This window comes from Diorhabda sublineata, chromosome 5, assembly GCF_026230105.1.
Source record: "Diorhabda sublineata isolate icDioSubl1.1 chromosome 5, icDioSubl1.1, whole genome shotgun sequence".
Taxonomy (NCBI): Eukaryota; Metazoa; Arthropoda; class Insecta; order Coleoptera; family Chrysomelidae; genus Diorhabda; species Diorhabda sublineata.
The window spans coordinates 19,961,575-19,984,450 of record NC_079478.1 but is presented as its reverse complement, the minus strand read 5'-3'; the positions used below and the strand labels follow the sequence as shown (position 1 = coordinate 19,984,450).

At 30.0% G+C, this 22,876-nt stretch overlaps 3 protein-coding genes across 3 annotated transcripts; 1 reads left to right on the top strand and 2 right to left on the bottom strand.

The window, feature by feature from the left end:
- Positions 1-1,615: 1,615 nt before the first annotated feature.
- LOC130444559 (lanC-like protein 2) lies at positions 1,616-7,576 on the bottom strand. The gene is made up of 8 exons (XM_056779760.1): positions 7,217-7,576; positions 6,862-7,020; positions 6,381-6,523; positions 5,071-5,218; positions 2,499-2,713; positions 2,228-2,336; positions 1,962-2,108; positions 1,616-1,851 (listed from the first exon to the last, which is right to left on the bottom strand). Exons 1-8 carry the CDS (start codon positions 7,268-7,270, stop codon positions 1,669-1,671), a joined length of 1,158 nt encoding a protein of 385 aa, XP_056635738.1. The 5' UTR covers positions 7,271-7,576; the 3' UTR covers positions 1,616-1,668.
- Position 7,577: 1 nt separating this feature from the next.
- Positions 7,578-22,658, top strand: LOC130444555 (syndetin). Its single transcript, XM_056779758.1, has 14 exons — positions 7,578-7,753; positions 7,823-8,011; positions 8,067-8,378; positions 9,478-9,666; positions 11,312-11,530; positions 11,642-11,925; positions 12,334-12,523; positions 13,941-14,248; positions 15,288-15,495; positions 15,554-15,859; positions 19,794-19,952; positions 20,721-20,842; positions 21,985-22,174; positions 22,275-22,658. Exons 1-14 carry the CDS (start codon positions 7,709-7,711, stop codon positions 22,392-22,394), a joined length of 2,841 nt encoding a protein of 946 aa, XP_056635736.1. The 5' UTR covers positions 7,578-7,708; the 3' UTR covers positions 22,395-22,658.
- Positions 16,709-18,711, bottom strand: LOC130444556 (tRNA (adenine(58)-N(1))-methyltransferase non-catalytic subunit TRM6). The gene is made up of 2 exons (XM_056779759.1): positions 17,993-18,711; positions 16,709-17,879 (listed from the first exon to the last, which is right to left on the bottom strand). The coding sequence occupies exons 1-2, from the start codon at positions 18,579-18,581 to the stop codon at positions 17,149-17,151; spliced, it is 1,320 nt and encodes a 439-aa protein (XP_056635737.1). The 5' UTR covers positions 18,582-18,711; the 3' UTR covers positions 16,709-17,148.
- Positions 22,659-22,876: the final 218 nt, after the last annotated feature.

Genomic DNA, 22,876 nt, shown 5'->3' with positions numbered 1-22,876 from the left:
ATCAAATAGGAAAGATAACAAAATAAAAACTAACGTTGGATAATTCAAACAGAACTTACCAACTCTTGTTATTATTTTTGAATACTCATACTGGATACTACATGCAGAACATGTTTTTATGGCTAATTTATAATTTACTACATATTTACTTCATTTTAGTGTAAATTAATACCACAGAAACTTTGTACGGTCAATTTGTATATATTCTTGGTATTAATACTATTTACTTTTTTAATAAATGAATTTATTTTACGTGGATTGTTTCTCTTTTGAATAATAATGAACTGCAACTTCAGTTACTTTTAAAGTACTTTTAGTTGTAAAAATAACTGCAATTTTAAATAAATTGTAATTACTTCTTAACAGAACCGGACTTAGGCATGGGTCAACCCGGGCGTGCGCCGGGGGCCCCCGCTGCGGGAGGGCCTCGCGACGAGCCATATGATTGATTTTTAAACATATGAATGCAAACGAAAAAATACATCCATAGCCAATGTTCAGAATCAACATAAATTTTTTTATGCGCAATCATTTTAAAAGTTCCGAAAAATCATCTTGATGTAAGAATTCACGTAAAACGCCCGCCTTACATAGGCCCCTTAAGTATTTTGGCCCGGGGCCACGATGACTCTGCTTCTTAATCAAAGCATTGACCGCAACAACCCCAATTTTCTCTAGTTTTAATGAGTAGTTTAAAAACACATACCGGAATGCGTGTTACCTATATGAGGTAAGTAAAAGGCACTATTGTCAATAGCTCGATATAGAGTTAATTAAAAAATATGAAAAAATCCTTTATCGTCGATAAACACAAGGAACGAAATAATCGATAGAATAAACTTTGTGACGCTATAAAGCAGAATCTTTGAAAGCCTTTCCAAGTTCAAAGAATTATCCTCAGAAGCCTCAGGAATTGTGTAGAAGTGCAAGATGCTCATTCGAACATTTATTAGAGTTTTTATTTGATAAGTTGTAGGCTAACCAACTAAATTTTTCTACATTTCAGTTTTTTCTTTGTGTTAGCACGATGTTCGACTGTATGCAGTCGATTAGAAATGTTTGTGTTTCAATACCTCCTGTAAGTATTTTCAATCAATAATTACAATTTGTGATAATTTTCTTCATAATGTTTCTTTATGGCGCACGGTTTCCTTGGATCTAAAAATCTACATATCTCTTATACCATAAATTTTGTCGAATTAAACAAATAGTACATTTTTGTTAAAAAATCGATTGAAAAATTAATTTTTGCTATCTTCAAATTGTACAGGTTGTCTCTATAAAAGTTACGGATTTTTAACCATTGGGCACAAGCCGCCCCTACTTAAATATAAGTTCCGATTTCGCAACTTTAAACGGCTGTAACTCAGAAACGAGCGGTCGTATGAAATTTTTTCTTCTGTCACAGCATTATTTTCATGTCATCTACTTTTTGCATCAAGTTCCGGGGTACCCTGTATTGATGAAATAATTCAAAAATCACCAGGTATTCCCTCAAACATAATCGGAGTCGCATTATACGTGGTGTGCTACATAAATCTCTAAATGTTAACCTCACCACTCTTCAAAAATCTAGCCTGGCCGGAATGAAGTCTATGAGTATTAATTTTTGATATAGTTTTAAATACATTTTATATTATACCAACAAAAAAATCAGTCGTTATATATTTATAGCGTATATCCGGGAAATTTAGCTTCCAAAGGTTTTTGTATATCCAGCAGAAAATACATTGGTCCAGCAATACCTTCATACAAAGATTTAGGTCTGTCTGGATAGTTTTCTTCGTGTTCTTTCTTGTATTCAATACACCATTCAGCGAATTTCAAAGCTCTGTAAAGGTGTTTTTCTTCCTAAAATAGGTAAAGTATATAATACCAATGCAATATTGTCGAATAGAATTTAGGTACATCTTATGAACACTATCGATCTCTATATTTTAATGACTTACTAAATTTATTACCTTAGTTGTCTGATATAATTCCAAAAAAGAATAAGCATTTCCTGAGACCCCATGGCATAAACTGTACCCCTTTTTTAATAATCCTCTTTGCCAAATTATGTCACCGCATTCAAGTGCCGAATGTAAATATCTAGTATCCTGGAAAATCTAAAACAAAAAAGTATTTTTCTTGACAAATTAAAAAAAAAATAAACTATTAACCATTGTTTGCGAATTTTTAAACCTCCGTTTGTAGTAACTTTTAGGGTGATAAATAGAAAAAGTACCTTGTAGGCAGTAGTTAATAAAGGAACAAATCCAGGACATCCATGACACCATTGTACATACTTATCAGCATCTCTACCCAAAGAAGATGGAAAATTACCACTGGGAAATCTATAAAATTTCATTTATTGAAGTAATTTGGAATCAAAAATTGTTAGTTTTCCAAAATATATAAATCAACAACTCATCACTGATACTATAGGAAATATCAACGATGAGAATTTGGTGGAACAAATAAATGGTTCCATAAAATTAAATCAACATGTACTCTACCTTTGTGTTAATAAATAATCTATGGTAGGTTTTATTAAATTATTTAAATCATCTTCAGTTAAATACACCCTGGCTTGCAGAAGTAGATATAAAATACCAGCAAGTCCATGCGCGCCTCCCAAATAATAACTGTCATGCCATTCATACATTAAAGGGCATTTAAAACGACCAGCTTTTGACATATTCCTTCCTACTACTAGGATGGTCTCTATGATCTATAAACAAAGATATTTATTTACATCAAATTACACTAAAATAATTTTCATCTACAATTGTTTCATCAGTTATGGATAAAAGCCTAACTTTGTGAGAAGAGGTTTTTAATATTTTTTCCTTTACAGTAAACAACCAAGTCATCAATTTCTAAGGAAGTTTTTGATAAAATCCAGGCATTAACCATGTATGTTGAATTCGTATAATTTTTTTATGATGTAAACATGCCTTTCCAGTGTCAAAAGCTCGGTTAATGTCAAAGAAAATAGCTAGACAGCTGTTTTTTAGGACGAATGCTTCGTTTATTTCACTTTCCAAGTTTATTATGTTATCCAGGGCTGATCTATGTTGTCTAAATCCGCTTTGTTCCGGTATAATAATATAATATTCTTTTATAATTATATAATATTCTTTTTTCTAGATCCCAGAGCAGTCTGTTGTTTATAATTTTTTCCATTAGTTTGCACATAGCACATGTGTGTGATATGAGTCTAGGATTCAGGATGGGTTCTAATGGTTTGTGGTTTCAGTATAGGAATTATTATGGATTCACGCCACTTTTCAGGAAAGTTATGTTGCAGCCAGATGGTATTGAACAGGTTAAGGATGAATTCGTGAGCAATTAAGGGGAGATGTTTCAAGAAGACAACTGGTATTTCATCTGGTCCTGGTGACGTTTCTTTCAGGCTTGAAAGAGTTGCGAATTCTTCTTCCAAACCAGTGCGGTGTAAAATTGATAGCACAGTGTGGAACAAATTCACTGTTTTAGTATGAATGTATGAGATTCTACTTACAGTAATGTCTCTGAGTTAAGAACACTAAACGATTCTATTTATAGTTTCATAGATTTTAGGACTGTGATAACTATCGAAAAAGAGTTATTTTTATAGGAACTGACACTTTCAATGTTAACGTTCAAGTCAAACATTAAAGAAATTTATTTTAGGTATATAACATGCCATTCGGCTTGTTACGTTTTTCTTCAAACATTTTGAATATTTGTTTGTTTACGTACTGTGGCACGGTAGTCACTTTGGATTTATTTATTCTAACATTCCAGGTAAAGAAATTAATTTGTTATCAACCTCCCACTCCATTCGAAAAATCAATAAAATCTCAGTATGTATTATGAATCGTCCTCTACATATCTACAATTTAAATTAAAGTAAATTTTAGTAAATTTGTGGTGATTTCATTCTTTATATTCGCTGGTAAGTTTTTCTTTTCCTTTTTCATTGTTATTCTCACAAAACTTCCAGTTATCTTTATGGATTTCCTTTTGTTTTAAGCAAATTTTGTATGATAGATTTCATGTAAATTCCTATTCTATTTATTTGAGAAACATAAATAGGATAGAACAGATTCCTACTTGGTTATATTTTAAAAAAATATAAGTTCAGTTTTTTTATATGTCAGTTCCTTTTATTCAAATCTGTTCTTTCTACTCGTTCCTTCTTCAGTAATTTCCATTTGTGTTTCCGTTTCCTTCCTCATTTTATTTTTTTCCCGCAGTTCGATAGCCACCAGGTTGGAGTTTCAACCACACCCGAAAGACTTAAGCGGTACACCATAAACAAACAAATTCAACTCAACTCCAACAACTGGGAATTCAGTGAGGGCTGCAACCATCCAGGATGTTTTTTTTAATAATTTTTTTCTGAAACTTTCTTGTTCTTAACAATAAATATTAATTTGGATATTATATAATTAAGGTGTTTCCAGCTTTTCCACATTGTTTTATTAATTTTCAACGTCGTTTGTTATAAAGCTGGTGGCTATCTGAGTACCAGTTATTTAAATACTTTACTGAGGCCGAATACCACTTCCTGAGAAAGAGTCTCCTGCAGGGGAGATAAAAAGTGATACAAAATTAATTTCTAAAGCTACTATTAAAACTGACTAATAAGAGAAACAATCCAGGAGAAATAAGGGTAATTTATTTCATGTCACCACCTACATAATTCCATATGAAAACAGAGCTGTTTTGGGGGGTTAATACTCAAATTTTCGGCTAAATGGCTGTTTATTTTGCAGATTTAGTAAAAAGTGTAGATAAAGAATTACTCTTATCTAATTCTATAACAACTTATATTTAAATGAACAAATAACCCTGTATGCTAAAACTATTAGACTCCAAAATGAAATGCTGAAGTTCATATAATTAGGAAATACATGAAAACAATAAAGATCTGAATTTTCTGCAATACAAAATGTCAATGAGAATAAATTGGAAGTAAGTGAAAAATTAGTAGTACACGAATTACCGGAAAAGGTGTGCAAAAGTGAAAGTTGGAATAAATTACATATTTTAAACCAATTTTAGAACAGAAAAAAATATATAATAGTTCTTTAAACTTACCTGACTGATATAATTGTCATCAAAAGGAGGTGGACAAACATATTTGTTTACATAAAGAATGGCATATAAATATCCCACTCTGCCATACATGTATTCATTAGCCAGATCAGAGTATAAATCTAATACATCTTTATTGAGATTAGTAAGTCTAAAAATGAACAAACACAAACTGTAAACAAACAACAACCATCTGTACATATTAATTTCCTTCTAACAAAACAAAACATTCTTAAAAATAGAAAATTGTATATATTTAATTGAATTTATTTGAGTATTTGGGCACCCAAATTGTAAATAAGAAACTTAAATATGTGTGTTAACAAAATAAGTAAATATAGTGAAAAGAAACGTAATTTATTTCTAGATCAATAAGATTTCTATTGAACACGCTGTTTACAATAACACTATCTGACGCGCGTTTCGATAACCAAATTATCATCTTCAGAGACTAAAGATAAACTAAAACTTAATAATTTCACTTACCCAAAAATAAACCTTCTCCAGTGAAAATTAATTAAAGCAGGAAAACCTCCCTGGCGGAAATTCTCAAATTTCTTCCTTGGAATTGGAAAATTTAGTATAAAACAAATAGGTCAAGTTATTAGGTTTTAGTTTACCTTTAGTCTGAAGACAATAACTTGGTTATCAACCACAACAACTTGGTTATCAACAACTTGGTTGGTTACTGGCACTGTAAACAACACTGTTCAGTAAGAATAACAACAAAAGTTCCAGAAATTCCATCTTAGTTAAGATGCATGTTGCATGTATTAGAAAGTGAGACATTTTAAATTTGATTGTGCCTGCTTTCAACACTTCTCGCCTTTTAGTTTCAGAGTAGTAATGATTGATTGCTTCAAGGAGATTAGATCATTGGAATTTTTCCTTCCCCTAATATAATTTATACTTGTCAGTATCTGCTTGACATAATCTCATCAGATGCTTTCATTAAGGAAGCTAGCAAGGAAGTGTAGCTGTGTTTTTGATAAGATTTACTACTTTTTAAATCTAGCAGTAATCACCACCTCTCAAGTGTTTCTCTTTCAGTTTTCGTCTTCGTGAACTCTTATTAGGCGAGCGGCAAACCCCCAAAATGACGTTTAGAAACACGAAAAAGTGACCAGATTTGTACTAGTGGCTAAAAGTGGTATATATTTATGTGTTCGAGGTCGCTTTTATGATGTTATATTTTAGTTGCCACAATTTTTTAGGAGGAAACTTTCCCCATATCTATAAATTCATCAAATAATTATTCTTATTACTGAGAACGACATCTAAAATTCTAGAAATGTATATTAGAAGATATTTACTTCAAAATTAATTGTTTAACTTCATCATGATTTCCCAATTTATGTTTCAACACTATTCCAATTGCAAGGGGGCCTGCATCACCACAGAGAAATGTAGGTCTTCTTCCTTTTAATTTGTTAAGTGATAGAAGTTTTATTGTTTCCTAAAATACAAAAATAGACGTTTCCAAAACATTCAAGATTTTAAATATATTTTTAAAAGTAGAAATATATTGTACTTAGTTAAAAACATATGAAAGCATCTAAGGAGTGAAAATTAGATTTTGTTATATTCATTAAACAAAGAAAATGTTAACCAAATGATACAAATATTGAAAAAAAAAATAAAAAACATTGTGATCAGATCACTGTACAGAGTTAAATTATCATGGATCAAAAATGATTCTATCCAATTTCATATAACTCCTATGTGATCTAATTAATTAGGTTTAAAATGTTTGAGCTGAGAGAGTTTGTAATTTAAAATCAAATAAATTTTTACCTTTATTGTTTTAATGTCATCTGGTTCTTTATTGAGTTTTAGCAAGGCAATGCCAGCAGTTCCAGTATACACTGAATAGTCATTGTAGTCTAAGGTCAGCAATTTTTCCAAAGTAGATTGCCATTTCAAATTGATACATTGACTTACTTTAGTTTTTGTCTACAAAAACATAATTCTAACCTATTGGATCTTTTATGGATTAAAATCATTAAATAATATATTGTGTTCCAAAAAACAAAAAATTCATATAGATCAAAATTACATCTTGTTTATTTCTGTATTAATTAAAAACATCTCATTCATTCATTATAACAACAACGATATATAATTTGAAAACGAAGTAATCAATACTCACCTCTTGTAATCCATCGGGGGTATAATCGTCATAAGGATTATTGAAAAACTTCATTACAACTCGTTGATGAAGAATTAAACAGAACTGAAATATTTTACTTCAACGGGTTTCGTATAAAATCGAATAAAATACGCAATGTTTATTTTGTTAAAAATGTTTACATGCAATTGAGGTTAATTTGACAAGTTATGTTTTCCAGCTATTAACTTTTAAAAATAAACAAAAGTTCTTCTAGCTGACACCGAATTGTAGACTATTGCGCTTAATGTGGGTACATAGTGTTATACTTTGTATGTTTTAAGGTTTCTACTTTCAAAATAAGTGATTTTAGTGTTGTAATAATGAGACCCCATCTAAAAACAGAAGCAGAAAGTGACATGTGTCGAAATATTGACAACAAATGCACAAGTTTTACATTCATTAGTTTGACGTTTAATTGTGATTTTGTTTAAAAAAATTACATGAATGTGTATATAGTTAAAGAATAATAAAATGGACGAACTGAAAAATAAATTATTGGGATTGATACATAAACAAGTATGACTGTTTCTCATGGAATTATAAGTAGGAGTTTTGTTTGGATAATAAAAATTTAATCTGTTTTAGCCTCCTAAAATACCTTCGATGGGTTTTAATGATGCTAATTATCATTTTTCTGATTTACCAACGCTTTCCATCAACAGTAAAACTGTACAAGAAGTGGACAGACCAGCTGATCAAGACATACTGGAGAGTATAGAGGCTGCTTATTTTTCTATTAATCCAGAATTTGATATTTGCAGATTTGAGCTTGAAGTAATATGTGTAATTTTCAAATAATGTTCAGTACACTAAGCAAATATTATTTTAGAAATTACCTGAAATTTTGGATTGTGACCAAATACAGAGAGACTTCAAAAAATTAAAACAGCAGCATCAAGTTGTTTCAAAAAAAGTTCTTCAGCTAATTCTTGAACATCAAACTGGCTGTAATGGAGAATTTGAAAAGATAATAGAAATTCTGGAGAAGGTTAAAGAAACTTTAGCATTGTGTAAAATCAGTAGAAAAGAGTTGAAAATTGCAGCGAGTCAGTTTACTGATAGCTTAGGGATTTTGACAAATTACAGGAAAAGAAAAATGGCTCAAAATTTTTTGAACCACCTAAAAATGATTAAAGACTTGGTAAGTGATCTTTAAAGATTTTAAATTTTAGGGGTTGAAATTGTGTATGTAAAGCAACCTTAAGTTGTGATAGGTCTAATTTTTTTCAATAGTCCCAATATTATGAAAATTATTTATTAATAGAATTAATGAATTCAATAAAAGTTATATATTGTCGAATTAAGAATCATATTCATTCATTTGAAATCTAGAAATGCTTGTAAAAGAAGTTGCTTCTAAAAATAATTATACTGTTAAAAGTCTAGAAAAAACTGGTAATTAATCAATGTCATTGAATGCCAATTATTATGTTTATAATATGTACAGATGAATATATTCAATATTATGATCGTCTTATAAACATGATAATTGGCATTCAATGACATTGATTAATTACTAATTTTTTCTCATACACAATTTTTCATATTGACAATAAATATTGCAAATTTGATAGTATCAATATAAAAATATTTTTTCTACTACCATGCATAAATATGTTCTTTAGACATACTGATAAGTGCATAAAACTTTACACACTGGTGGATAAAAAAAATCTATCAAGGTCTCCGTGGCATAGTGGATAGAGTAGACTCACATGCGGAAGGTTCCAGGTTCAAGTCACTCTCTTGTCATTTATAATTATTCTTAGGTGGCATTTATAATTGGTATTTCTGGTGCATTCTGAAGGGAACAGTTGACAAAACTAAGAATCAATGATAAAATTTAATAACTTTATAAATTGCACCTTTAGCATTGGTATTGTTAATAATTGAAATCTTCTCATGTTTTTATAATTTATTCTAATCATGATTAAAATATTAATAAAATATATATTTTATAAAGAAACAATAAAAGCGTTACAGTTTCTCTAAAGAGCGGATAGGAAATTACTATAAAACTTTTGTATTCTGATAGAATTTTCGGCAGTAGAAAAAATATTGTATGCAATTCGTGTGTAAAGGCGTTTTTCCGACTCATGTGATTGTTGCATGAACTGCTACTTTACACACTTGTTACATAAATAACTATAATGTAATTAAAAATGAATGATTCTGCTACTTAATTTTCATTACAATAGTTTACAAAATAAATGAACTTGTCTCTTTTCATATGTACGCAGCACAGCTTTGAAAAAAGATGTCAGCAAATGATGTTGGAAGAGGATTTTGTTGGAATAATAACTGAATTGAAACGATGTCAGAAAATTGCTAGTCAATATAGGCATTTCAGTTGTGTAGCCGCCTTGACTTACAAAATACAAGAAACTTTGGAAAACACAGATTCCCAACTAGATAGAATATTAGCTCAGGTATGTTTATTAATTTTATGAAAGTATATCAATTGATTATTTATACTCTTTATTTCTCCAAAAAAATCACAAAGTGATCTTTTACCATTTCAAACTACATATCTCAAATATACATATATTTTTTATATATAGTAAATAAGGAATAATACATCAAACTACAATCATTTGCTTCATTATTGTATAGCTAAACTTCATAATTATATTGGAGATAAGTTATATTTTTATTCCTGATTGTTAGTGCTGAGAACTTGCTTTTATGTTATGTTAAGGTAAAAGCACCTATAGCTGACACTTTCTAGTTTGATCCTCAAATATTAAGAAAACTATCTATGTATTAATAGGTAAATTAAAAATAGGATCCTCGTGCCATTTAGAGAAGTTGATGTCAGGTGAATTATGATATTTATGTGAATTCTAAAAGATTTTGCTGAGGTAACTACTCTTAAATACATATTGTGAGTATATATTCAATATCTTTAGTTTTCTGTAACTTTAGGGTAATAACTATTTAACTTTGGGGCTTGAAATCAAAGTTACTCGTATTTTTTTTTTTCAAAATGGCTGAGCCGACTTTGGGTACACATATTTTTAATTTGTATCAGTGGTTGACATGTTATGTTGATTATAGGTACAATGGAGAATATGTTGTGTCACAAAGTAGACAAAAGTAAATTGGACCAAAAAACAGTTTTTTTTTAATTTCACATGCCAAAGAAAATATTGATATGGAGTAAAGAGCAGATGTCAGATTTGTCTGCCTGCTGAAATGATATACCTTTAGCCACTGCCTTCATACTGTGTAATTTATTAAGGACTACCCTTTGGGAATAATTTCATAGGAAATATCTAGATTGGGACAACATGGGACTTTCCTATATGTATCCTCCAAAATAAGAAGAAAAAATTGTTGGTGGATTAAATTTATAGTAAAGAGAAAGTTTCTAATAACAAAGATTAATTCAGAAATTCAGAATCTGATGCTAGGAAGTTAGCAGCTGAGTTGAAAATCGATCTTGATATAAAAAATTCCAAAAGAGAAGTAGGTGGTTTCAAGGTTTTATGTTGATATCCAAATTTATCCCAGCGCATTAGCAAGAATTTAACAGTTTTTGAAAACTACTTTTTACCCAAGTATTTACACAAAATCTGAATTTTTCAGATACTGATAATCATGATTTTTTGTATCTTGTTTTTTAAATAATTAGAATTACACTGTCTTGTTTTTAAACATTTTATTTTAAGTTTGTTATTAGTTCAGCAGTATTAACATATTGTCTGCCACTGGTACTCGGTGATGTCTGACTTTGATCATGCAATATCTAGTACAGGACTTGCACTTTTAAATGAAAAAATGCATATCCCAAGAAATAAAAATCTTCAGAACTTCTAATTATGTTCATCTACCTAATACTAACTATCTAATAGCCCTGCATTAAAAATGGAAGAAAGATATTCTTTATTTCTTTTATTTGAAATTATTTTTTTAAAGAAATATTCTCACCAAAGTGCCTGCCACTGGTGCTCTTACCTTATCATTACATTAATGATATTTTTATAAAATAAAATATATTTATTTATTTATTCAGTCGTATCAAATGCAGTTTTGTTGAACAACATCACTATTCATGTTATTTATTATTTCCAGACTTGTTTTCATTTTGACAAAGATCGTTATATGAAACTTCAAGCTGCTTATGATCTTCTAGATAAATCACAAGTATCCATGATCGACAATTTACATGTTCACTATATAACTGCAATATATAACTCATCATTTAATGTAGTGCAATCATATATTTCATGCCCCGATGCATTGGAATCAAGTGAAAATAGTGGAAAAAATCCATACACGGTTTTATGTCAAGTAAGTTTTATCTTAATGTATATTTGCCGGGATTGGCTGAAAATAGTTTCCTAAAAGAAGGATTGAATTTTATCCATGTTTGTGATATAAATGAAATACTTCATGTTTCAGTCCATAGATGTAGACGTTTTTATACCTTGCCTCGTCCAACTCTGTAAGTTATTGTTCAAAATTGTTTTGAGCTACCACAAACTCATGAAATGGCATAATTCTGATAATGATACTGATAATACTGAATCGGACAGTGATATTGCCGCTAGCAAACAAAAATTGAATCATAACTTGATAAAAATATGGGATGATGTACAAAGAAAAGTATCTAGCTTATTATTAAATGGTGATTTAACAAAGTATAAGTTTGATCAATTTGTACAAGTGCTTAGAGTCGTTCATAGGTAAGTTATCATAATTTCAATCATGAAATTCAAACATTTTACTGTTCACTTTTCATATTTAATGCATTGACTTTTCACTTAAGACCTCTCGAAGATCATTAAAATACGGATCTGGTCTTTTATTAATCATTCAAGTTCCTTATAATGTATTTTTGTGTTTATTTGCATTCATTTATTCACCTTATTCACTACAGATGATTTTTACTCAGAAAAGTTTATCTTCAAATTACTTCAATTATTAATGAATAATCAATTTAAATTAAAATGGCTTGTGAACATGATAGAGATTGCCAATTATTTTTATAAATTCAGTTACATAAAAATCATAAAATCTATTCAACTAAAAACTATTATTATATCACTTTATGATTCACCTAATGGTATATGTGTATGTTCTGCTACTTTTAGGTTAATCCAAGTAGGAGAAGAATTCTGTTCCAGTAAATCTGAAGACTTACAAGAATCTATAAAAAAACAAAGTGAATATTATTTTATGAATTATCATGCACAACGCTTAGAGGAATTGAAGATATTTTTGGAGAACGAAATGTGGGAAATTTGTCCAGTCAAATCGTCTTTCAAAATAAGCCAGTTACAGGTACATAAATATTACATACTTTGTTAATTTCTCCTCTTATATTGTATAGAATTTGAAAATATGCTTCATGGATTCCACAATTTCTTTAAAAATTGATAGTTTGAACTAGTTATTGATACTTTTTATTTCCTCTCCAAAAGTTGTGATATTCATACTGAACAAATTATTTACTACTACCACTGCACCAAAACTGTTAAACTAAAGGGAATAAAGTTTCTTCATTCCCTCCCATGATATCAACACTAGTTAGCTTCTGATAGACCACATCTAGGTGCTCACTCTGAGGAAGCTAGTGAAGAGGATTCGTTTTAACTAAATATTTTTGAATCTAGTAATATCATAGTTCTAAAGGAACTTTTTGGATTGGAGTGATCCAGCACAGGGAAGCAACTCTAGTTTCCTCTGTTTCTCTTATAGCTGTAGACTAAAGAGATTCAATTATTCTTACCTGCTCTATCAACTTTTATTCAACATTACCACTCCGAATCAATCTCACTGTTTAGCTAACTGCCTGGCTATCAGAATGAATTTGTGTCACATTTCTGATAGTTTCTATTAATTTTAACACATTATCCAACAACATGTATTTCTGCCCTTACAATGGTCAGACAGGTGTCTAGAGATTGGTACCAGTCCAAATACTCCAACAAAAGCTTCTGCGGTGATTTTTATACCATCTGTACACCATCCGATGGTATTCCTTTTGAAAGTTTAGGTGGTGTTTTTCCTTTCCCATTCTTCCATGTTACTTAACACCCAGATATTCTGAGAATGGCCTCATGGGCTAATATGTTCATCACCAAACAAAAAGATCTGAAATAACCTCAAGTGTCCTAATTGGACACATACTAATAGGTCCAATGATGCACATAGAGGCAAGCCTCGATATTTTCTAGTTACCAATTGAGACCCCTGGTTTTAATTGGTGAAAAAATTACAATTTGGAATGTAACCTACGTTGCAACAAATAAAGAAGATTCAAGTAATTTTGAATTATTTTAAATTAGAGAACAATTCTCCATCTATTTGGACATATTCTTTTAGCATACATTTTCGGTACCAGAATTTTTTAATTTTTTCATGTCAAACAATTACTATATTGCGTTTTCATACCTTTAAAACCACATTCAGATTAACTGTTACTTGACATGAAAATGAATTTTATTGATTCTGTTTGCTATTCTAATGGTTATGAATTTTCATTGGTTAGATTATGAATGACATTGAAGTTTCATAGGTTAGTTGCAGTAGTAGTCTAGCATTCCATCTCATAGTAAATACCTCTCATTTTATTAGCCTTTTAAAGACTTGATTTAAACCATTTAATGGATACATTTGATTTTTCCAAATAAATAAATAATTTTTTATTATCATCTTTTGTAAAAGTTGAATTGAAATGATAATGTGTGTTTTTTAGGAGTTCAAACCTTTTCGTTATTCAATAAAGACTTTTGGTACACAAGTAAGTCCTACAACTATAAACTATTCCACTAATTCAACGGAATGTTGTTCCTCAACCCATTCACTAGATGGTAGTAGTATAATAGGGAATTATTTCATTCGGTTTGCTGAACATGGAACCCCATTTGATACTGGTCTAGATAATACTGTAATAGAGGAAGATATCATGGCTTCAGAAAATGATGGTTCAGGATATTATTCGGAAGAAAGTGATGACAATCAGGATTTAGAAAATGATTATGAGGAAGATTTAAATAATTTAAGGTAGTTATTATTATATTTAAACTATGTTTACTTTTGTTAGTAATGCTTCATTATATTTATCAGTTTTGGTGACATGAATACGACTCAACGAGTCCCCATTTTTGTTCCATTTTGCTGCTCATAGATCAAAACTATTTTATAATTTTTCGAAGGCAACATAGGTTAGATTATATTAGATGAGTTAGGGCTTGAGGTAGTGAGTCTACCTTATTAACACTTGGATCTATTGTGTACCCAAGAGTGTTCACCAGTCAAGTAGCAACGACTTTGCAAAGTGAGCTACCTTCCTGGAGGTTATGCAACTTGCCTCTTCTGGATTTAAAATGTTTGAATGTTCGGCGGTTTCCTTTGGTTCCTTACAGAAACGACGTTGTTCTTCAGATGGTATGACAGTGTCCAGTAAGCATACCAGTAACTCTTCTTTTGCAAAAAAGAACTTTTTCAGACCAATTGGTGGAATAGGATAAATTTTTTTTCGATTTTATGATTTGATGACTTTTTGTGAAACCTATGAAAGGTTGTGGTCCGATGAAAGGAATTTTTCTTTTTTCGCGAGATGATCAGCTTGTTCATTGCCGTGTACTTCGATGTAGCCAGGTACCCACATGGGAGTAACTTTATTGTTTGCTCCCATTGATTACAAAGATTTGATGCAGTCTATACTAGCTTTGAATCAATTTTATAAGTGTCAAGTGCTTGTAGGGCTTCTCTGTTTTTTGCTGGGATGAATATCTTTGCATTGAGGTAGTTAAGTTGTGCATACTGAGCAGCACATGTAAGGATAGCGTATGTTTTCGCCTGGAAAATGGAAGGTTCTGAACCATATATTCCTTTCCCTACTTGTCCTGTTCTGTTCTTTGTATGCCTTTATTTCTCCACTTATTATAAAGGTCTTCAAAGGGGGCAAGTCTAAAATGCAAGGCGACCTTTACAACTTATCTAGGCATTAGTATAAGAAAGTTGGTATTGTTCTTCATAATACCATAATATATATCAAATTATAAACAGTTGAGTTTTTTTCAATTATTACAATTTTTAGGAATGTAAGTCGAAAAGAAAAAAGAGAAAAGTCACAAACTAATACTCCAATTCTTACCAATACTACATTAACTGTACTTCGTCAAATGGGAAAATACATTCAGATGTCTCGCCTGCTAAAACCGATTGCTTTTCGTATTATATCATCTATGAATCAACTTTTTGATTATTATTTATATTCAGTAAATTTATTTTTTGGATCCGACTTGGTATGTATTAATCTTCATTGCATACATTTATTCTATTTTTTTTAAATTCTTGTTTTAGTGCGTTTCCAGTACAAATCTATATTCTCAAGAGCTTAATATGACATTACAAAGAATCTCGAATGATCTGATATTAGAAAACATGCCAATAGATCAAGATACAGGTCGAATCGGCAAAGTTCATAAACCTTCCATTTCACCTTTAATAGATTTAAAAAATCCAGAAACATTGTATGGTTTGTCTGAAAGAATAGTAGCTGTAGAAAGTCTGATATTTTTAGCTAAAGAATACGAATTCTTACAAGAATATTTAGAGTATTTGACACCACAGAATCATAAAGCATTGTTACAACAGTTTTACCTACAAGTAAGTAGATTTTTTAATACATCTGATTTGTTATTTTTACATGCGAATTTTCCCTCACTGTCACAGTGCTAACAGTTAATATAATTGACAGCACTATATCAATTACTCTTTCCTGGAAATAAAAGTTTTCTACTATATAGTCAGTGTGCCAACAGAATCTGTCAATTTATCACCATGAATTTTAGTTTAAGTGCAATTGCATTTTTAATCTCGCAAATACCTACTTAATTCTTTATACTAATTTATTTTGAATAGAAGTTTCGTCCTCTGAGCAACAAAATCTGCACACCATTGAGGCGACAGTGCTGGATAAGACTCCTTTTAGTATTCACAGAGTGATACATTCAGCAGATCTCTGATTATCGTTTTCCAGAAGAGTCTTCGCCTGTCTCAGCCCCTGTATATTGTCCTAATAATTGGTTTTGCTCCTATCTACCTTCTTTTCCTATGCTATTTCTATTGTTCTGTAGCTGATACCACAGGTCACATGAAAGGCTTGTCTGTCCCCCTTTAGCGAGCTTATCAGTCTTGCCCTACTTTCGTTTCTTTTGTTTTAGTAGGTAGTAGTTGTGCCATCCATCTAGAGGTTATCCTATCTACTCCTCTTGCATCTAATGTTCTTTTGGCAGCATCGTGACTTGAACAGATTGGAATAAAAATAGGAAATTGAGAAATTAATTTGTTTTTTGGTGACTACTAATTATTAATAATTGACAAAGTAGAAAAATTATCAATAATAAACATAATATGGTTACAATAGCTTTCTCTCAATCTTGATGAATAACATTCTTGTGAATTGTAGATTGATCATTCATTATGTTTCAACATATTTGAAATAATACACCATTACATTTTTCTTGTTCTGTATTTAGATGTTTATATAAGATGGCATGAATAAAGACTTAAATTATATTAAACCCATTTATGAAATAGAATACAGATGTTGAAATAAAGAGGTATCTAGTGCCTGATGGTTAGTTTATTAGATTGATCTCACCAAAACATACAAAGTACTCAGCTCACATTTTCTATTACTGTGAAGGTTAAACAAGACTATCGTTTCTGAATATATGGCAACTGTTCTGTGTATTTGACTTATTAAGTCTGATTGTGTATAAGTGAATGTTAAAATATACACATCTGCAAATGCCACTCTAAATAGGAATAGAACTTGAAATATTATTTTGATTTAGACACTAATAGATTGTTTGATGAACTTATTAAAACAATGTAGATTTTTATATTAGTATAAAATTACAAAAATTAATTTCTATGTAATATTAATAAAATTAATCATTTAATTTATATCCAGTTAAAATATAACCTCCAGTAGTCATATTTACTTCAGGGTGTGTCCTGTTCGGTAAAACTTGATAATTTCTCATAAAACTATTACAAAGTTTAATATTAACGATGTCAGTGCGAGTTTTTAAATAAAAATACAGATCATGTTGTAATTCTTTTAAAGAACTAAACACCACAAAATGTCTATTGCCATGTAAAAACTGTAAAAGTTCCTTAACCAAATTAACAGGATGTTCTTTAGCTGTAATTATTAAAGAATCTACTTTTTGTTCCAAAAGTCTACAAGCTCGCTCATTATCTAGTTGCCACGACTTTTTCTGCACTAGAAGTTCTTTTGATACCATAGATTGAGATGATTCTTGTGTTTCTAGTACAACATTAGTTGTTTGTAATTCCTCCACCTTATCTGTCTCCAATTTTCGTTTCTTGTTTAGTGGTTCAGCTTCATTAAGATTATCATTTACAAAAGTATTGTCTTCTGATTGTTCGTTAACCTCTTTAGCTTGATAAAAACACCTCAAAACAGAATATAAGTTAACATTAATGCATCTCTCAGCTTGTTCTTTTGGAAATTGCATCGCAATAAATGCACTTCTTTGATATTCGTTCCCGGGATGCATGTGTATAAGTTGTCCACTTGTTTTGGGACCTAAAGCATTTGTTATAGCAGCCGGCATAAGGCCAGAAGTTCCACTATCATAGAGAAGATGATTTCCTATAAAAGAAGAAATATTTAATATATATTGAATTGTTAATATCAAAATTTCAAGAGTCCAGCAATTGCCAATGGTAAAAGGGATAGACAGTTCAAAATTTAGTAATCCTTACCTTCTGGATGAATATTAGAATAAGTTAGAATCTGTGACAAATCATCTATCCTTATTCCTAGAGTTTTATTAGTGTCTTGTCTATAAAACATCTGTGCCAATATTCTAATTGTAGGCTTTCTAATTTGAACATATTCAAAATATTTTTTCTCTTTTTTCTTGATGTATTTTTCTTGTGAATAACCTGTCTTCAACGAAAATGTTTTAGAATTATTAATAAGTTGACCTACAATATTATTTGAACTTAATTCTTCATCTACAAGCTTGTCTATATCATCTTTTGTGAGACTTTGTGAATCGGCGTTATTTGGTATATTTCTATTGTCCGTGCCAGATTTCTCAATATTTAAATTATTCACTACAGAATTCACACTTTCCACTTTGTCCAATAGATAAATTTTTTTATTTCCCGGAGTATTTTTCATTTGAAAAGTATCATAATATCTTTCACCAACCACATTATCCATTTCTATATTGAAAGATCCTAATATTAAACGACCGTGTGCTTTTAGTTTATGTAACTTTGTGTAACCCTGCCTCTGGACAATAATATGGTCACCAACTTTTATTATATTCTCTGCTTGATCCATCTTTTAAAAAGCTTTGAAATATTTAACCTCGTTACTGATTACAAAAGTAAGGTTAAGAGATGTCAACCAAATGTCAACACGTCAAAAACTTTCATAGAGTTAATCACAGAACATACCTCGGTTACGTTCTGTGTAATTAATCGCGATACAAATGTTTGACAGTTGGTATTCTGGGAGTATTTTTTTCTGCTGATGTTTTTGATAATAATGAGTGAACCTTCGCGTAAGTGCCGACAATAGTTACGAGTATATAATGGGTTACTATTAACGATGTGGAGTTTACTGTAACGAGCGCCACGGTACGTCGAGGTATTTCTAATTCGGCGGCAATAGTACGGTTACTTTTGGGTAGACTATGAAGACTTGCGGTATTAATGTACGAGTTTCAACCGATAGTTTCTTGGTTCTATCCAATTTAAAATTTTTAAGTCTGAATTTGCGAGAACGGAAACACCTCACAAAAATATATCTTGATCCAAAAAGTATTAATCACAGCACGTTCTTGCATTTCACAGGGTTAACTGGGACTAAACTACAATCATAAACACCGAAGAAAAAATTCCCAGTTAAAGAATAATAAATAAATCGATCGGTACTGGCAAATTTTAACTTGTCGCTCGTATAAACTAAACAAATAACGGACACTATTATTTGTGGTTTGTAGGAGAATATGAAAGAAATTAGTCGAAATGGATTATGGGGTAGGCAAAACTGACCGGTGGTATAAAAAAAATCAAAACATTATTATTTTTAAATAATGATATTCCATGTTCATATTTTTTATATATTGTAATGTTTTTCTTATTTATTTACACTCTTTCTATTCGTGGGTGAATTAATAAACACTGTCTCCTACGTTCTTAATTCATTTGATCACTTGAACAATTTCTGCAATTAATTTCACTAATTCGTTCTTTTCTTACACAACTCCTTATAAATCCTAAATAGAATTCTACAAACTTTTAGAACAAAAAAAACAACAAATATATAAATAGACTTTCTTAGAAATTATTTAAAAGAAATACTGTAAATAAACCGTTTGCTATAATGAAAAGTTCTAAAAAGAAACATCAAAGGCGCGACAATTATAAAGAGTAGATGAAAGGCGTCGCGCGAATTCTAAAATTCCATTGTAGCTAAACAGATTCGACCTAAGGACCCTTTTCGTGAATTTGTTCGTAACAATATACTCATATCAATATATTTTTTTAGAATATTGCGAGTGTTCCAGATTTAAGAAATCCCATTTATATGGCTGTAGTAGCACAGTCTTTCGATTTAAGACAAATTTTAATGAACATAGCCAAAATAAATTGGGAAGTTAGAGATGTTAGGTCTATGCACAATTCATATGTTGACACATTATTAAGAGTAAGTAATTAAATAGTTAAGTTAAATAATTAAAATTAATAGTTAGAATATGATTTTTTCAATAAAAATTATACAGAACAAATAATATTTAAGGATATAATAAAAATCAGTATTTTTTTAATAAATCAAATTTTTGTAATCAAAATTACTGAGTACAAAATTTTCTTATTTTAAAAGATAAAATTCTGTACAATTTTCTTTATAATTAACTTTAGTAAGTAATATCGCTTTTATTGTCACTTGTCCAAAAGCTATTCATTAAAAAAATATTGTTTCACGATTATTAAAACGAGAGACCATTTCAACCAACCTTTGGATTGATGCATTTCGGTTATTTTTCCATTCGGCAATTTTCTTTTCCCTAATGTATAGTTTCATATAATCATACTCTTGGTATATATCATTGTCAGATATTGAATATTGATAAATATTAAAAATAAGAACAATTTCAAAAATTGCTTCTTGAAAAACCGGAACGTAAGAAAGATGGAAATCCAGGACTGTCCCGGCCAATCCGGGACGTATATAATGATAGAATAAGAAATGAAATTCAGGTAGCAGTCAGGGAGACCAAGCTGTATTAGAATTATTTTGATCTTAAACTTTACGGAATTTATTAATTAAAATTCATGGATTCAATATTTATTGATTTTACAACTGCACTCATTGTGTAATCAGTAAAACTTTTGTATAATTTTAGTTGAGCACAAGACAAAAATATTGTTCGAAACCGATATATAGTTACTGATTTTTGATTTAATTTTTCAGGAAATACACATTTTTACATTACGTTTAGAAGAAATATCTTTAAAAGTACCGATTTCATCTGAAGTATATAAAAATATTTGGACAAACGTTGCTCATATAGTGACTCATACTTTAGTACAAGGGTAAGTTATGTATACTAGTTTAGTTGTAAAAAATTGGCTGTAGAAGAAGAAAATTCATATTATAGATGCTGAAAAATTGGTTATTCTACTTTTGTTTCAACTAGCCATTCGGGAAACATCTCATGTCCATTTTTGCCCAAAATTGAGATGAAATTTTTGTTATTGATATTCATACTGAAAGACACTGTCTACACTACCATTACATCAACACTAAAAATGACACTGTTTACACTAGCATTACATAACAATCACACTGTCTATACTACCAAAAATCAGTGTTTACCCATACAAATATGTTCGAGGTGTCAAACATAAGGTGACCCATATACTTTTCTCCGAACGTATAAGAGTTATCAAAAAACTTAAAAGGAAGTTTTAGATTATTGACTTTTGGATCATACAGGGTGTCCCGATTCTTCAGTATCAACATCAACTTTAGAATTTTAAATGGAACACCCTATATTTTATTGCGTTTTTCGATTTAATAGCAAAAACAAAGGTAACTTTCATGGGACCGACCTGTTGTGTGTGATTTCCGCACCGTTTAAGAAATATTTAAGGTTGACTGACATCATTTGCAAAATAAATTTCTAAATACAAAACTTAGGTTCTTTTTAAATCATACAATTTAGTAAGCCTAAAGTAAAAATAGTGCTTTGTATCCGTTTGGATTCAGGTGGCCCAAATGATGAAGGTTACTTATATCCAGAAGGATACAATTAGAGTTTAGAAGTAATTTTTGGAAAATTGTATATATTATTAGAAAATACTAATTTCTATTGAAATGAAAAATACTAAACAATACAAGATATTCATTCTTATTTATAATTTGAATTGTTTTTATTTTTATTTCATATCTGAAAACATGTTGTCATTTGAGAATAAAAAAATCTCCAACATTTATAATTTTTTCAAATATCAAAATAAAAATAATCCTTTGGTATCATTAGATTACCAAACCCTTGTAGAAACAAAAAAATATATGGTGTCAAATATGGACTATTCTTTTTTTGATTTCCCGAAAGTTTATTTTTTTTTGGATACGAGGTGTTTCTCATATAATCTATCCATATTATATGAAAATTATCATGTTCAACCTTGTCTTAACTCAATACTTGAAGCTCCTGATAATAAAATTTTAGGTTTTCTGAAGCTAAGAAATGTACTAATGGTGGAAGAGCGTTGATGCAGTTGGATTTCACTCAGTTTTTGACAAAATTTGAAAAAATATCTTCTCTAAAACCAGTGCCTCACAAAGAATATGTTGAAAATTATGTTAAAGCATATTATTTACCAGATCTCGAGTTAGAAACATGGATTAAGGAACATAAGGTTAGTTAGTAAACTTGAACGTTGTTGTCCTCTTGCACTTATCCAACTTTAATTATTGGATGATAAATTTTCAAGATATTATTTATTATATTTTTTTTAGGAATATTCGTCTAAGCATTTATTTGGATTAGTGAGCTGCGCATGTCAAAATAATAAAAAAACACGACAAAAATTGTTGCAAGTAATTGAAGACATAGAAAAAAACAAGTTTCATAGGTAACACAACTGGATTTTCAACAGTCATTTTATCTTTTTAATTATTCTCTCTTCTTATGTGATATTGTTACATATTATAGAATTTTAAGTTTAAACCTATTTATTAAAACCATTGAGTGATATTTTTACCCGAAAAATGTATTTTTATGAATTCCAGAGAACAACTTTTGTAATGTACTTATTTTGTTTCCTTAATTATATATTTACCAGTTTAAAAATTGTTTTATTCTATTTTCTTTTATTTCTATACATGTTGACAAGCACTTTATTCCATAAAACATTTCCCTACTTGGGGCAAAACTCTCAAGTAATACCATTGGACTCTGCAGATAACTTTATGTGTATTTATACAATATGTTGGTGCAGTGTTAGAAACAGTGTGTTTACTATAAGAAATACCTGATTTGAGTTATTTTTGAAAATATTCCCATTCGCCACATCCTCTTGAAATACAAATTATCTAAATAAAGTATTGGCTAGAGTATA